At 38.6% G+C, this 17,260-nt stretch overlaps 1 protein-coding gene across 5 annotated transcripts in view; it reads left to right on the top strand.

The window, feature by feature from the left end:
* The window catches only part of MGAT4A (alpha-1,3-mannosyl-glycoprotein 4-beta-N-acetylglucosaminyltransferase A), an 85,349-nt gene that overhangs the window by 47,880 nt on the left and 20,209 nt on the right, over positions 1-17,260 (top strand). For all 5 annotated transcript variants that reach the window (XM_055801095.1, XM_055801096.1, XM_027786014.2 and 2 more), the window contains 7 exons: positions 2,082-2,128; positions 2,603-2,716; positions 3,311-3,386; positions 4,795-4,909; positions 13,931-14,061; positions 14,659-14,766; positions 15,172-15,365. In XM_055801095.1, the coding sequence (XP_055657070.1) occupies positions 2,082-2,128; positions 2,603-2,716; positions 3,311-3,386; positions 4,795-4,909; positions 13,931-14,061; positions 14,659-14,766; positions 15,172-15,365 (785 nt within the window). The remainder of the gene's footprint in view (positions 1-2,081; positions 2,129-2,602; positions 2,717-3,310; positions 3,387-4,794; positions 4,910-13,930; positions 14,062-14,658; positions 14,767-15,171; positions 15,366-17,260) is intronic.

The raw sequence follows: 17,260 nt of genomic DNA, 5'->3' as shown, positions 1-17,260 counted from the left end.
ACAGCAGCACAGATTGCAATACGAGGCTGAAAGGCTACAGGCTACCTCTCTTTAAACACAAAGCTATCGGGATTGCAGCTCTGACAGGGAAGCTGCTGACCCTTTGCGTGATGGACACAAATAAGGGGAAGAAGGGAAAAAGCCTCTTATTCCAGATTTTCTTTTTTTTTTTTCTGATTGTGGTAAGTTATGTATAAGTAAAGTTTTAAAAGCGCTAGGAAAGCTTTATGGTGTATCTGCAAAACAGGTCAAAACTATGTTAACTCTAACGAGGCTTGCACTGAGGCATAGGCTTGTGGCCAGATATGTGCTTCCAGTTGGGATGAAGTTTGGTATTTTTTAAAATCTCTGGAACAGTTTATAGAAACTAGCTGTGTTTTTGCTGTGTGTGTGTATATATATCTATACATAAAAATCTTGCAGTTTTCTATGCAGTTACAGTATGGACTTTAACAAGTATTTGAGTTATTAATGCTAGACTAGGTAACTGAAGTTTGGCATGGCAACTGGAAATTCAAACGTTTGTCTTTCATATGCTGACTAAAAACCAATTTCTGTATTTTTAATATTTAAAAGGTTTAAGAAATGAAAAAATGTTTCATTTGAAGATGGATATATTAGAATTATTTTTAGGTAGTCACTAGGTCACTGATTTGCAACTGTTATACACAGCAGAAAAAGTTATGTCTTAAACTCTGTTGCAGGAATGTGTGTGAACAATCCTTGTCTGCATGGACTGTGACTTAGTGATATATCAAGGTCCATATGGACTTGTGAGTCTCCCTTGTGTGGAACACACTGTAGCATGAGTTTTAAATTGTGAATGCCTTATCTGCTTATTAGAACTTCTGTCCAGCACTAGGCATAGCACTTATGAAGAAAACATGTGTGAAACGTTTGTGACAGATGATTTCTACTGACATGTTCTTGTAGTATTCAGAACCTGCTTTTGGAAGAAACCCACTGTTGTCCTTTTTGAAAAAGTGTGCATCATGGCATTATGCTGGATCTTATACAAATAAATCTTTAAAAATATGAATGGTGGGTTTTAAGATCAAAGGGTAAGCACTTTTATCAAACAAGATTAGTGGTTCTGTAGAAATGCTTGGGAGGGATTTATTCTCTGTGTGTATAATACTTTAATGATAACCTGCATTACAAATGCATCAGGAAAAGTATGAACTGTTCCTTTCTTTCCAGCATTTCAAAGGCAGCTGTTCCTCCAGAACACTCATGAGCCACCAGAATCTGGGTTGATTTATGGACTGTAAATTTTCTTTTGAAAATTGATAAATAGTGTGTCAAATTATTAGATTAGTGAGTATAACAAAGACTAGGGTTTTCAGTCACATTTATGAGTTCGGAAACTCTTTTCCTGGAATGTATGTGTACAACCAGGTAAATAGGTTGAATAATTTGCCAGTTCTGACAAGTTAGACGATACAGACTTTTCTAGAATGTCACGATTTGTATTTTAACCAACAAGTAATTTTTAGAATCTGTGCATCTTTAAGAACCAGGTGATTGATAGGATTGATAGTGCTTCAAGTTTAGTCTCTGATGCAAAAAAAGCAGTACTAGTCAGGAAAACAGCATGTTCATTGCTGCCTGTGTTTGGGGCATCCATGTTTTAAATGCAGAGTTTAGGAGATGTATTTTTGAAAGAAGAGTGTGTGTTCAGTACACTGTTTTCCAGAAGCTTTCCTTGCTAGTATTTTAATCTATATTATTACTATAATATAACATTAAGTTCTTCCTACATGAATGCTCAGTAATCATTTTGTCATTAAGAGCATGAGAGGTTGCAAGAAAATCCAACAGTTAGATTAGAGCTGTCTGTTAAAGTGCAGATATGAGACAGATATTATTCCCCTCTGTTTACAAAAAAAATTTGTTTCTTCTCCCATTAGACCTAAGACATAGTTACATTTGTGGTATGTTCCTATATTACTCAAATGTCTTATACACTGAAATTGATTTTTAAGTACAGCTACCTCCAGTGTTTATTTTACTGGGTTCTTTTAAAATGTAGATCCAAACTGTTAAGTATTCTGTTTGTTTTTTGTGCTTGTTTTTTCCAGACTGATCTTGATTATGTTAACACTGTTGTTGCAAGCCTGGAAAAAGAGTAAGTTGTAATTTTAAGGGGGGATTTCTTAACTTATTGGTGGTTTGCTTTTTCTTTTTCCCCTAAATCAGGTTGTGATAAGTTAAAAAAAGTGTTCTGGAAATACGAGATTGTGCATTTTTGTTTCTTGAGAGTTTGGACTTTCAAACAAAAAAGTAATAGATGACAGATTAAGGGGCAGTGATTCAGTCAGTTAAATTGTAAAACAATAAATGGGAGTACTATAGAAAAAAATCACTAGGTTCTGAAAAAAAGCCAAAATAAGTGTTTAGACTCTAGTTAGCCTCTTGCCCAACAATCAGAATTCTATCTGCTTTGAAAAAGATGCTAAGGAGAACAATACTTTTTTTTATACTACTTTTATTTTACATGCCTTGTTTGAATAAGTCATTGTTGTAACCAGACACAGTAACAGTACGGACACAAAGGAAGCAGAAGGTCTACAGAGTCTCGTGTGACTTTTTCTATTGACAGGTTTTCTACAGAGATCAATTCTGGCTTGGTGGAAGTAATAGCCCCTCCTGCAACTTACTATCCTGACTTAACAAACTTGAAAGAGACTTTTGGAGACTCAAAAGAGAGAGTGAGGTTAGTTTATTTCCTCAGATCTTTTCCCATCTTCTCCCACACCCACACTCTGTTTATGAAATGGCAAGTGGGATGTGAATTTTTGAAATGTTTTCTTACTGTAGTTCTTGAAAGTATGGAGACGCTAAAAGTGCTCTGTGAATCCATCTCATTCCTATCTGTGTGCTGTTCTGTGCATTATCAGAGCCTAATGCTATGCTTGGTTGAATTCATTTAATGTTAAATTTTGGGAGAACTGAGACTTGATACTCTTTTTTTTCTTTGTTTACTGTTTTTTCTTCCTAAAATACAGTGTAAAACCCAGTAATGCCTACTGAATTACCATTTAAAATGCACGTGTTTTTAGTGAATGTCAGGTAGTTTTCACAAAATCAGATTCAAGTTAAACCAGTTTTATGTCTGTATTAAAGCATAAGGTGAAGGCTTTGTTCCTTTTTTTCAGACAGAGGATATCTTGAGGGAGCAATGCCAAAAGCAGCTGTCCTAACATTTCACTAATATGCATCATTCTTCGTAGTGTGATTCACTTTGCATTCCCAGGCTGCATTGAAATAACTTTTTTTCATAATCCTTAAGCTTTTAATTTAATTTCAGATGGAGAACAAAACAGAACTTGGATTATTGTTTTCTTATGATGTATGCCCAGAAAAAGGGGGTTTATTACATTCAGGTAAATATCTCTTCTTTGTTTTGAGGAAAGTTTTCAAATGAGTCTCTAGAAATTAGGCTGTTGTACACATCAGAAGGACCTGCACAGAACAGAGATAACTTGATTCCATAGTTAAAGAGCAGCATTAAGTATGGAGGTTGTAGTATATGAGGAAGTGATTTGTGGAGGACACTGCCTCTGAAGTAGAAAATAATTTGTCCTACGTGACTTATTTTATCTTAAGATGCTTAGTGAAAAACGTGAAGGAATGCAGACAGCTTAACTACTGTTTTTTCCTTGTCCCCCAAATGAGTCACCTAGGCAAAAACCATCAGCATAGTTTTGATTGAATATTGAACTAAAATCCATTTTTACTTTCTTTTGAAGGCAGGTGCAGTGTCATTTTAATACGACTGTGTGTATAGATATGTTTTCAATGTGTTGCTAGCCTTGTTCTCTTTTCTTTTTTAAAGAGGTTTTTAAGAACCGAGTTAAACAATTCTTTAATTTAGCTCAGAATTATTCCTGTTGTGTCTTGCTGCTTTGAAGTAGAAGCCTTACCTACAGGTATTGCAGATTTAGTGAGTAACTGAGCTTAGGATCCTTATTTAGATTTTTGGACTGTGTCCTTTGGGTATAAAGCCCCACTCGGGTTTTAACAAAACTATGACAGCTCTCTGACATCTGTTGGAGACTCCATTCTCCTGGAAGCTGCACAGCCAGTGACATGAGATAGTCCTTTTGAAACTAGGCAGCCGCACAAATATTGGTGTCAGCACAAGGGGGAGTCCATGAATGCACTGGGAGGAAGGACAGGAGAAGCAGGATCCTTAGAACAGTGGCCTGCACTTGGTATGAATTAAAGGGATTGTAGCACCCCGTCTTGGTGGTTCTGCTGCCCGGACTAGGTGATTGGTTTGGACTATGCACCTGTTCTTCCATTGGACAGCTAAAGCCAGGTGAAATTAATTCCACCTCTGTAGACAACATGTCTCTAAATTTCTCCTCTGAGACAAGAAGCTCTTTTAATGCTGTTAGGTGTGTCAGTGAAGACAGTCACATTTGCATACAAATAATACAGATATTCTGCTTGTTCTACTGATGATGTCATTTAGTCTAACAGTATTTCATGGATGATTACTCTCTGAAGAGAGAAGCTAGAAAAGCAATGAAGTAATAAACTGAGATACATTTGTAGATTCTTATTACAGAAAGATTCTGTGTTAATTCTCCTCAAATAGACAGACTGTGACCCCTACAATAGTTATTCTTGGCTATAGTGTCTGGATTTTATAGCAGCGCTTGCGTTAGAAATACATGGCTATGGCAAGATACTACAAATCAGTATTTCCTAGTTGTACTTTTTCCTATTGTAAAAGGTGGTGCTTTTTTTATTATTCATGTTGATATCACTGCTGCCTTCCTCTAGCTTGAAGATGACATCGTTGTCAAGCAGAATTATTTCAGCACAATAAAAAATTTTGCACTTCAGCTCGCTTCTGAAGATTGGATGATTCTAGAATTTTCTCAGCTGGGTTTCATTGGTAAGAAAATGCTCACTTTAGTAGTTCGAAAGAGCACATTCATCCCAGACGCTGTGAATTAATAGTGATCTGACTTCAAAGCTATGTTCTTTGTACTGGCAATAGACCAAGAAGTAGGAATTCATTAGCTTTTCTAGGAACTCTGGTTTAACTTGTGGAGTGGTGGTTTTTTCCCCCTGTTGTTTCATACACTTTTTTATGACTGAGGCAAACTCAAACTGTTGGAAAAGAGGGCATTTTTATAACCAAAAGTTAATTAATTTATAAAAATACTAACAGTCAAACTGCAAGGAATGACTTTTTTTTTAATTTAGCTGCCATTAAAACAAAAATGTCATTAAACCACAAAACTGACTGAAGTAAAAGATAAAAGCATGAAAACTAACTCTACCTAAAACGTTATTGGTGTTTGTGCCAAAACTTCCAAGAATCAGCAGACACAAGTTTCTCTTCATTGCAAAACCTGTTCTGTATCCACCATTTTACTCCATCAAGAAGTTATGACAGTCTGATCCTTCTTAGGTGTAGTTAGAATCTCTGCTGTCTGCAGTGAACAACAGTGAGAGAAGCTAATGCAGCATCTTGGGCTGTTGTGGATTGACTGTCAGGGTGCTGTTGAATTTACTTTATGGTTCTTTGCTCTTAGACTGATGTGTTTTTATTGAGAGGAACTAAACAGAAGAGCAATGAAAGAGAAATTTTGAAGGGATTTTACAAATCAGAAGGTTATTTCAATAATGCAGTGATGTGTCATGATCTGTTTAAAAGTGCTAAGCCAGAGATATGCGAGGAAGAAAATCAAAAGCTAAGTCAGACTGTGTGTAGTCAACACAAATGATTCCAATGCAAAGATTGTAAGCTGAGCTCAGAACAGGAACAAAATCCTACATGTAACAGATTATGTGCAGTCCTGAGTTATGTCATTCTCTTGGAAATCCTTGTTCTCTTGTTTTTACTTTGGATCTGCTTTCCGGAGAACGGCTTCATTTGTAGCTCAATGACCCATGATGGTAGCACAGAGAATGTTGGCATTGTGTGAATGGCAAATACTATCCTGTTTCCAGCTCAGCCTCTCAGGTGTGCTGCTGAGGCATTAGTTCGAGTCTCAGAGATTGACCGAGTAGAAGACACAACGGTAGTTACCTCCTAAACATGCTATGTTAAGGTACAAAATGGTACTTGGTACCTTTGCCTGTCAGTCTACCCTACAGAAACAATGGAGAGGAGGTGAGGAAATCGTCCGAGGGAGGTCTCCGTATCTAGCTGGGCCACCACATAATGGATCTGCCTGGTTGCCTTGGGCTACCAACAGAGATGCGCTGTTACTGAAATACTTACAGGACTGGTTTTGTGGCCTCAAGAGGTAGAAGGGAGAAACTGGAAATGGAGCTGCCTATCATGGAGAAACGAGTGTTTATGTAGTTTACTGGAGCTTTTGCCCTAAATGGATTTGCCTTTTCTGTTAGATCCTCTTGCAGCTCTCTTGTGTTTCTGTGGCTGCAGAGACTGGTTGAATACCAGCATCTGATTAGACTTAGTTTCTACTTTTGAACAGTTTAAGCTCAACTAAGTCCATAATTCGAGTTTTAGCTCCAGTCCTGATTACACTTTAGATGTAAATTTGGTATGAAGTTCCTGGGCTATAGAAGTAATTTACATTCATTCAACAATTGCTTGATTTAGCAGCAGGGCGTACTTGCTTAAAAAATGCAGTTTTGTAAGACTGACATGTCAAAATGAGTGTAAAACCAACTTACAAGTTTAGGACATGCACTGTCTATCCCATGCAGGTGTATTTTGGATCACTTACTGTGTATTTCACACCACTTTCTGTTCTCGGTGCTGCTATAGAGAGCAGTGTCTAAGGCAGAAGGGGTAGGTAGATAGTTGTTAATACCGAGGTTTGGCTTAATCACATGCTTAACTGTTTAAAAATATTTTAAAGTTGTTTTTCTATACTGTTTGTATACCGTTTTCAGTGTAGGCACTGAAAATAGTTGTAGTTAAATTTAGTTGTTATCTCCTGCTGCTTGCATCCCTGTTCTTTATTCCTTGTATTTGCTTGCCTCCTTTTAATTAGATGATATCAGTAGAATTTCAGATGCATTTAGCTATGGCTGTACGTCTTAATGTTGCTTTTCTACCTAGAAAATTAAATTAGGTTTTTTCCTCCCAATTCAGCTACTTATCCTGCTTTTAAGTTTTGAGAGAAAAATTAGTATTCATGAAAGTGACTGAAACTTCTGGCTTTGAGACACATTGGTGTGCTATAACCATATATTGCATAGAAATTTTATGCAAGTAATGTAGATTTGCCTCATCTCTGCTATCCCTTTATGGATCTTGATGCAGACTGATACTATGGTAATTTGGTAATGTGGATAACTAGGCAGAAGAGCAAAAGTAGTTGTTTGTAACTGGGGATGAGTTTTATGTGTAGATGTCTTAAGAGAGAAAGTGGAGCACTAAATTGCCTAGATGCTACCGATTTAGAAATAATCTCTAAAGAAGAGAGGTGTGGCTGATTTGCTGCAAGATATTGGAAGCCTTGATCAGCTTGCAAGTTCGCTAGGTAAAAATGTTTTTTGTCATAGTGTGTTTCTGAACTGAAAACCTAATTTATGCAAGTACTACCTGAGGAAGTGGCAAATGTAGCTGTTTAGGCTGACAGCAGGATTATAGAATTATGTCACCTCTGCCACAGAGCAGAAGTTGCTTCCTTTGTTTTTTTTTAATACTGAAAGCATAGTCTTAAGTGCTGTCAAGTATCTAATAAATAATGGGTGAGATGTATGCTGTTTCCCTAAGAAGCTTTGTGGAAGGAGCTGCATCTTTTGCTTTTCTGGATTCTGGTTTACACTGCAGTCCCTGACACAACATAGGAAAGTCCTACTAGCTTTTTATGAGAAATATTGATTTGTCTTCCAATTGCCTGTGAGCTGAAGTGTTTTCCAGGGGTTCTGCATTACTCTACACTGTAGCTGTAATGCCAGCTGTTACAAACTTAGAGTGGAGCGGCCTGACATCAGCCTTTTGGTTGTCTTATACAGTTCCTCTGAATCATACTGTGCCCTGATGTTTTAAGGCCTGTTGTTCTAATTATTTTAAGTTGTTCTGATTACGGTTTTGCTGAAGCTGTCCACACAGTTGAAGTTTGGGGAAGAGTAGATCAAGTCAAATATTTGAGATTTAAGTAACTTCTAAGAGGTTTAGCGTCAGTAATTTGCATGTCATTAACGAAAGCACTGAAAGACTTCAACTATAGTTAGAATATGTGCTTGCAGGTATAAAACTGCTGTTGTACTGGTTACATTGATGCTTATGTGGGAGAATGAAAATGAATGATTTAGATATTTGCAGTTCAGAGAACTGTAGAAAACAAAGTTTTTCATTTTGTGTGTCTTGTTCTTGCCAACAAAATACCAAGAGGATCACAACAGTTCACTAAGTGTAGCATTTAAATGGACTGAAAATCAGATAGAAGTCTTGGCAGGGCACAATAAATAGCAGAAAATGTTCCACAATATATATAGTCATTTGTTTTCAGTCCTGACTCTCACTTCTATCAATATAGAGAGATAATATGGAGAAAGTCTTCCACGTTTAATCTCTAGGGATTTATGGAACAAGACTTTACCTTTGAGTCTTAATTCTTTGGGATTTTGAAGTTTCTTTCCAAGGGTTGTATGCACCCAGAATCTGAAAGCTCTGAAATTTTGTCAGCCGTCTCCTGGATTTGTGTCTGTTCTCATGCATTGTACCAAGTGCCTGAACACAGTGCAAAATGAGCCACTGCTTCAATCCTTTCACATTGTCTTTGGTTTGAAGCAGTGTGTGTTGATGGCAGCTTTTGCTTAGGTCTCTGGCTTGATAATTTTGACTGTGAATAGGATGGGCAGTAGGCAATTTGTAGGCTGGATTTGGATGGCTTCTCAGTGGCTCCATGGCAGCATGGGAGGCCACAGGACTGCAAGACCTTGGCAAATGCTGCTGCTTGTTCTTGGGCTTTTAGGGAAGCCAGGATTTTGCTGCTACCCTTACTCAGGAGGGGCTGGGTAAGGGCTTGGCTGGCTTGGATTCAGAAGGGCTGGGGTGTCGGACCTGTGGAGTAGTTGTACTGGGCTGCTTCCCATCACAAGGAGTAGCTGCCAGTAGTCAGGGGTCCAGTGTTCTGAACACCAGTTTCAGCCGGGGCTCACTGCAGAGGATGGGTTTTGAGCTGGTGTAGGGAGGGTGTTGTGGGGTAGCAAAGGGGGACAGTGATCCATGGCAGTACTGCTGTGCTGTGCTGGTGGTGTCCTGAGGCAGAAACGACAGATGAGGGATGCTGTGTTATACCAAAGGGCAAGGACCTGGGACAGAGCTCTGCCAGGCTGGATGTGGAAGGTGGTGACAGTGTTTCAGCAAGTAGTGTGTGGATGTCTGTCCTTGGTTACTGAAGGGTTATGAGAGCTTGTCTTAGGAGCAGGGTGTTGCCTGTTCCATCTTTTGCTCCAGTGATCATTACAAATTAAAGTCAGAAGGATTTCCTTGTGATGTTGAACCCTTCCACAGTGCTGGGCAGTGTAATGTAGAGAGGCCAGTTGGGTCTGAAGCTTAGTGCAGGTGATGCTTACCTAACATATTCTGACTAGTTGCAGTTGGATGTACCAGGGATGTTTTGTTTTGTTTTCCTGGTGTGTCCTAGGATGCCACCATGTTAACCAGATTATTCCTGGAGTCAGGGGTGGTTGACAGTTGTATGCCAGTCTAGGCCTAGACAAGTTTGCCATAAAAAAGGAAATAATTTGTTTGTTGATATCCTGTTTCTATTTTAGGCAAAATTAGGATAACCTAAATTAGGGAAAAGAGCAAATTCCTACTCTTAACCTTCAGTCTTGTTCTCTACTTATTTAATTGTAGGTAGGGATCCTGTACCTTAACATTCAGGGTTTATGTGATATGGTCTGTGAGTGTCTTTTCACCATAGATGACAAGTGAAGACTAATCCTTGTGCTCTTCAGAAGATGAGCTAGTCAAAGGAAAATACGTGGTTCTGTTGCTCTGTCCTTGGGTAGAAGAACAAAAGGATTCCAGAGCAGCATGACTGTGTATCTCCTGGAAGAGGACGAGCTGTGTCTCTTCAGTCAGTCTGCTTCTGTTGAGACTGGAGGAATAATGTGGGGATGTTTTTGTCTTCCGAGTTGCATGGTATTGTGCATCACAGACATGAATGGAAAGGTCCACTTCCTATGGAAGCAGGTGTGATCTAGATATGATGGTTTCAGTCCCATAAACATCCCAGAAACATCATTAGTTCCATTTTTCAGTTTGTATTTGATTAGGGTTTCTCATATTTTTCTCTTCTCTTGCCCTATGCTATTGAAAACGGTAGGCAGAGATGAATCACCAGAAAATTGGGAGCCCATTTAGCTGGAAGTGTGACAAGCTGAAAGAGCTGTTACTCTGCATGAATATTTTACACAACATTGTACAGATCATGTGATTGTTTCCTACCTATTTTTAAATATTTACTTCCACAAATAATGTTAAACAATATGACAATATAGTGTGTAAATAGTAACAGTATACAAATAAAAAATCATAACATAATTCTTATGTCTTCAAAGAAGAAAGCTTAGGAGTTGTCCCTTGCTTAGTGGGAGCTTCAAATTTTCGTTACAGAGTATTTTCAAGTGGAGATAGGTGTTTGAGGACCCCATTGCAACAAGCACATACAAGTAATGTTAATGTGTTTGCTTTATAAACAGCCAAATGAAAGGTTTCCGTAAGGGACAACTTTGATTTAGCAACGTCAGGTCAGTTAATGCCTTACCAGATTTACTGCCCCATGCCACTGTGTGAATGGTCTGCTTTATGAATGTAACATCATTCCAGCAGATGAAATAATTTGGACTTTTGTCAGATGCTTCTGTATTTATTGCACTGCAGCATGATGTAGCCTCACCAAGACCCCTCCAAACTCAACTCAGAATTCCAAAATAGGTATTATTTCATTGACTATGTTTTTATCCAATTTCATACAAATCATAAGGCAATGAGATCACATCAGACCCATTCTCTGGAAAGGACAAGGTCCTTTAGGTGATCGATCCCTAAGCATGCATCTTCGTTTTGAGAAAAATAAAGGATCTTGCAATTCGAGATCCTGGCATTCTCAAAGTGAATCTCTGTATGTAAGGGTCTGATACCTGGCAGTGTCAAAGAACACATAACACGACCCTTGCAAGGTTGATGCTTTCCCTTAAAAATATCCTTGTTGCTGATATGTGTAAGCTATCAACCTGGCATTCTGTATCTACTCTGTGATACTGTATAATGAGCCAGGCTCAGTCACCTGTTTCAGTAGAGAAATTTTCGATCCTTGTTACAACAGGGATTTGAAATCCCAGCTCCTTGGGGTTTTGTTAATGCTGCTTTGTGATAATCTTCTATGAATTACAGACATTGGTGAGCCTCAAAAGAAACAAAAGTAATTGAATGTCTGGCTCTGACTGACAGTCCATATATACATTCATGGTGGAAATGCATGTTCCTAATCACTTAAGACTAGGTAACTTTTTACCTTTTGTGTAGTACTGGTTCAGGGTGATACTTTAGGTATATCCTTTCTTCTGTTTATATAAATGCGAACATCCTCCTTCATGTCTAAATAAGCTAGACTGCTTGCAGCATTTCTTCATTTTCACTCAGCCACATGCTCAAGTGGAGTGCTACACTGCTGCTGGTTTTTAAGCTTCATACAAAACATTGTTCCCCACTTGTTTGTCATCCAAACTAGCCTATACAGCTCCTTAGTGGCCTTTCCAAAGAATTTTGTCCTTTTGTAGATGAGAACCTGTTGTGGTTTAACCTCAGGCAGCAACTAAGCACCACTCAGCCTCTCGCTCACTCCCCACCCCCCTCCCCAGTGGGTTGGAGAAGAAAATCAGAAGAGTAAAAGTGAGAAAACTCACAGGCTGAGGAAAAAAACCAACATTTTAATGGGACAGAAAAGGAAAAAAATTCTAATGATAAAATAACCAGAATATACAAAGCAAGTGATGCACAATGCAACTGCCCACCATGTGCCAACCAATGCCCAGCCAGTTCCTAAGCAGCGGTTGCCGGCCAGCTTTCCCCCCAGTTTATTTACTAAACTTGATGTCCTATGGTATGGAATATTCCTATGGTATGGAATATCCCTTTGGCCAGTTTGAGTTGGCTGTTCTGGCTGCATCCCCTCCCATCTTCTTGTGCCCTCCAGGCTACTTTCTGGCAGGGCATGAGAAGCTGAAAAGTCCTTGGCTTAGTATAAACACTACTAGCAACAACTAAAAACAGCAGTGTGTTATCAACATTATTCTTAACCTAAATCCAAAACACAGCATTATACCAGCTACTAGGAAGAAAATTAACTCCATCCCAGCTGAAACCAGGACAGAACCAAGTCCCATTTTCTGATGAGTGTGGGAAGTGTTTTTGCCACCTCAGGGGGCAACCTGTTCTTAATGTCTTCTCCAGCTGTTCTTCCTAAAAGGAGGAGAAAGTACTAGGACCTCTACCACTTGTGGAACTTCCTATTTAAAAAGCGTATGAAGGCCTCATAGATTACAAGTGGAAAAAAAAAACATTTCACATGCCTCATTGCTGTATGTTTGTGGGTCATACAGAAGTCCCAAATGTAGACAGACAGAGCACTTACATTGGAGAAAAGCTTCTGTTGGACTCTGATCCATTAATGCACACGTACCCCCAAGAGCCCATGGCTGTCTTAAGTCAGCACTGCTCACATCTCAGCACCATCTGCAAAACTGAATCAGTTCAGCTGATGTTCTCTTCAGAGATTCATTGTCACGTAATGTCTTTCTCCCTTGCTTCCTCCATTGTAGCCTAGCAAAGCAGAGGTAGACTCAATCTGCGAACCTGATGTTTTCTGAATCTGTCCTCAAATCTGGAACTGTCTTTGGGATTTTAGTTGGCACTCAGCCCCTGGTACCAAGCACTTGTTGTCAGTCTGTCTTCAGGCTTGCACTGCCCATTCCCAGTTATGTGTTGCTTCTGGTAGCAGTGTCTTCATGCAAGGCACCTTTCTTAAGTGCTGCATTGAGTTTAACAACATATCCCAGTGTACTGGCTACCTTTCTCTTCAGACACCTGTACTGGCAGTGAAGTGTATTCCACAACCACATAAATAGTTGCTCTTGTTGATAGTAAATAGATTTTCTTCATCAACAGTAAGTTTCCATCTTTTGTCAAGGCGTTCTTTAAACTGCACAGTTTGCAGGGTTCCCAAGAATCCTGTAGCACAGTGCCACCCAGAAGCCCATCTCTACTTGACCAAGAAGTATACTGTCTTGGAAGCCCCAGAGTCATGGCAGCACTTGGTGAAGAAGTTGTGCAGTTTTTGTTTCTTGGAGGAGCTTAAGACTTTCTACTCGGCAGCTGACTGCTTTGAGTGTGGTCAGTGTGAGTTTGCTGATGGCCTGTGCATTTCAGAAAAAACTCTGGCTGGTGCTGTGTGATGTCTCTTTTTTTTAAGTTGCATTGTCTCTGGTGATGTTCTAGTAGCTTCCTTCTTTCCCTTTGATTTTCTACACAGAAGGATCTAGAGGTAGTGGTAGGTGTTCCATCTCTGCTTTTTGTACCTGCAAAAGCTGAAATCGTGTGACTGGACAGGTAACACTTGCAACAGCTCCATGTCTCATGCTTGGAGCTTACACATGGCATAGAGAATGATAGACACAAACTTTTCTTTCTGTTTTTGCAGACTGACAATTTCTGTTCTTAAGGAGACTGTGTTATAATATATGTTGACTATTTTGATATCACCAGGGTATGAGTTCTTGCTTGAATAGTTCTTTTATTTAGCTTTGCATAGCTGAAAGGTATGGAGCTTTTAATAACATTGAGATTTCAAATTGTTCATTGCTAACATTTCCTCTTCTTGGCACAAACTTATCATTTATTGCCTCACTGATTTCAAAAGACAATGTTATCTTCAATCTAAAATAACTCCAGTTATTCTTAATGTCATCACAGGTAAAATGTTCCAGTCTCCAGATATCACTCTTATTGTAGAGTTCATATTTATGTTTTATAAGGAAAAACCTATTGATTGGCTCCTGGACCATATCCTCTGGGTGAAAGTGTGCAACCCTGAGAAAGATGCTGTAAGTTTGTTTTTATTATAAAGCTTCTAAAATGTTTTCATGGTGGTATATGAGTTGGTTTTGGTGAGCTGGAGGCTAGCATACTGTGTATTGTGGTTACTGCATGTCCTGAAAGAGTCCTTATTTCTACCAAGATTTTAATCTCAAAAGAATTTAGAGAGACAGTTCTCAGGGTAGGATGCAGTAGACTGAAAAGCAAAAGTCTAGTTAGTTTCTCTGTGTAACAGTCCTAAAATAAAACTCATTCATGTAACTGCTATTGAGGCTCTGCAGAGGGCCGCTGCTTGGAGAGCAGTCATAGAGAATGGGGAATAAACTTTGGATTTTGGGCCTTCATTTCTCAAGTAGCACCCTTGCTGAAAGACTGAATAAACAGATTATGTGCAGGAACCTTGAACAGTATTTTATTTGCACAGCGGTCTTGGTAGATTTCTGGAATGAAAACAAGAACAGTTAGATAAATAGGGCTGGGTTCTTGTTGAGCCTTTTTGGTTCATGTAACATCATGTACTTGCAGTAAAAACTCAGCAACCTTGTGTTTGTTTTAATAATGTGATTTTTTTTTTTTTTTTTAACTCCCTCCCCCCCTCATTTTAGAAACATTGTGATCGACAAAAATCTAACCTACGGATACGCTTCAGGCCTTCTCTTTTCCAGCATGTTGGCCTCCACTCCTCTCTAGCAGGGAAGATCCAGAAACTCACAGTTAGTAGCTAAAATTTTTCTTCCTTTCCAGAGCAGGCTGATTAAATGAAAAACTTTGTAGCCTTTGAGAAAAGAGGCATTTTCTTGTTGTCTGGCATTTTCAAGCATGTTGTATATTATTCCAGTTGGAATGAAATCTGATTTAAACTGGTTACTATCAAGTGTAAGAAGTGCTAATCTCATCTTATTTTTGTGGATTTTTGCTAGGGGATATTTTTTCTATTTTTTTTACTTTAATGGTGTATTCATCTTATTAAACAGTACGAGATCTGATACATCCCAAAATGCGTAATCCATTTATTTTCCATTTTATGCAAGTATTTGTTTTAAGTGTAACCACTTAGGAAATGAATATAATAAAAAAGTTTATCTAACCAGCATGATGTTTGTCTTTCTTTCAATTAGGATAAAGACTTTCTGAAACCCTTACTGCATAAAATCCACGTGAATCCACCTGCAGAAGTTTCAACATCTTTAAAAGTCTACCAGGGGCATACACTAGAAAAAACCTATGTAGGGGAAGATTTCTTCTGGGCGGTCACACCAGTTGCTGGGGATTATATTCTTTTCAAATTTGACAAGCCAGTCAATGTAGAAAGGTTAGTAATTATTTGCCTTTGGTCTCTTATCTAAAGCTGCTTGTTCATCAAGAATGCTTGAAGATTGAATTTGGCACTGCCATTGTAACATAAAGGGAAATGACATAAGGTCTTTGGAGTTAAACTGAAACTATGATTGTTAGTGTCTTTAATTCTTTTGCTACTGTACAGTGTGGTTTGCTCTCTTAATTTTTTTTTTTAATTTATTTAATCTGGAGCCTTTTTGATAAATGCAATTCAAACCCAGTGCTTATCTGGCAGTTCGTAAGAGAATTTAGAAGAAGCAAATTTTATTCTGTTTGTATTTGGTTGGGCTGTTTCTAATTACAGAGCGATTGTACAGCATGGTATGTGATACAGTATGTTGTGCCCTGCAGCCTTGATTTGTCCAGATCAGAAATCTTGTTGGGGCATATCATGAAGTCCCCAGACCTGAAAGCTGGGAACTCTGGAGGGTAATGGTTTTTAGGTGTAGATGCGGGGCTTGAAAAATGTCACTGTGCTAAGAGTCCAAGTTGACCTATTTAAAAAGAATTAAAATTTAACCAAAAGAAAAAAAGATGGGGTGGGAGCGAAGGCAGTGCCCTTGAAATACAGATTTCTGTGATTCGCTAAGAGGACTAAAGGTGACTTCTTTCAGCTACTAGTCAGATTAAATAAGGATGATAGAGTTTGCGCTTTAGAGTGTAGTCATCCTTCAGTTTTATTGAAACTCATTTGCTGCTTTGGTTTTTACTGTCTTGCCAACATAGTAGTCCAAGACTTACAAAACAGTTTATTTAGTGTCTGTTTAAATATTGTTATGTTAGTGGATTCCTCTTCTCTATTCTTCACATGCCTTATGTGTTCTTTTGAGGCCAGTACCTGTAGTCTGGTAGAGCAGAGTTTCTTTGGATCAGTTTGACTGGATGCTTTGCTTGTAAAGCAGCCCTTTTTACAGTCCTCACTTGAATCCAATTAGTCAGCTTCTGTGCCTTGGTACATAATCAAAGGCTAAGTCTTCACCTTGGCTTAGTGCAACAGGGAGGATCAATAGTTTCCTTGTTACCATGTTGTTCAAACTAGTCTGACCTATGAAACTCAAGTTTGTCTTCCGAGATGTGAAATTACTCTTTCAGTTGGTTGCTGTACATTAAAAGACTTTCCTGGTTAGCTTTCCAAGATGTGTGTGTTGAAGAATATGACTGCCATAGCTCCTTGGGTTAAAGGCAGAATTCAACTCAGATGTTCATTAATTCATTAATTTCTTTTTGATCAAATTTTCCTTTTCAAAGTTATGAAGTAAATGTCCCTTTTGTGTGTGTGTTTTGAGTTTTTTTTAAGAAGAATTACATGCATCTATGTAATGAATAGGGTAACTGTAAGCATCAGATGTTGATCTTGGGTGGATTAGTATGAGCCAAATGCACAATGTCAATTTTGGGAAGCATTGCTAGCAAGTGTCCTAGGTCAGCAGTGTTATTTTAAAAACAGCATGCACAGTCTGAAGAAGATATTTTTTGATGTGCATTACCTTAGCAGTGAGGGAATTGAGGGAATGAGTAATTAGTAATTATCTGTGCAAAAGGTGGGAAGATAGTGTGCGTTATTATGCCCTGGAAAATAGTAGCTTAGGCTGGAGGTAGTTCCATCTACCTGCTGTGTCAAGAACAATCCCAGCAGTGGGGGGCGATATGATTTTTTTTCGTTGTTTCTATTTATTGAAGAAATGCATTTTAGTTTTATAAGAAAGGGAACATCTTGTATTCTCTTGCTTCCTCAAAGGAAGTCCACCAATTAGAATGATGCTACCTGTTCAGACTTTACATTCTTTGAGCTGTCATTGTAAGCCATTTCTCAGTTTATTATCATTTTAGCTTTTGTTGCCACAGTGTCCTCAAAAATGCAATGTTTTG

The sequence above is a fragment of the Falco peregrinus genome, chromosome 4 (genome assembly GCF_023634155.1).
Source record: "Falco peregrinus isolate bFalPer1 chromosome 4, bFalPer1.pri, whole genome shotgun sequence".
NCBI classification, from domain to species: Eukaryota; Metazoa; Chordata; class Aves; order Falconiformes; family Falconidae; genus Falco; species Falco peregrinus.
Note: the sequence above shows the minus strand (reverse complement) of the source record. Positions and strands in the feature narration are given on the sequence as shown.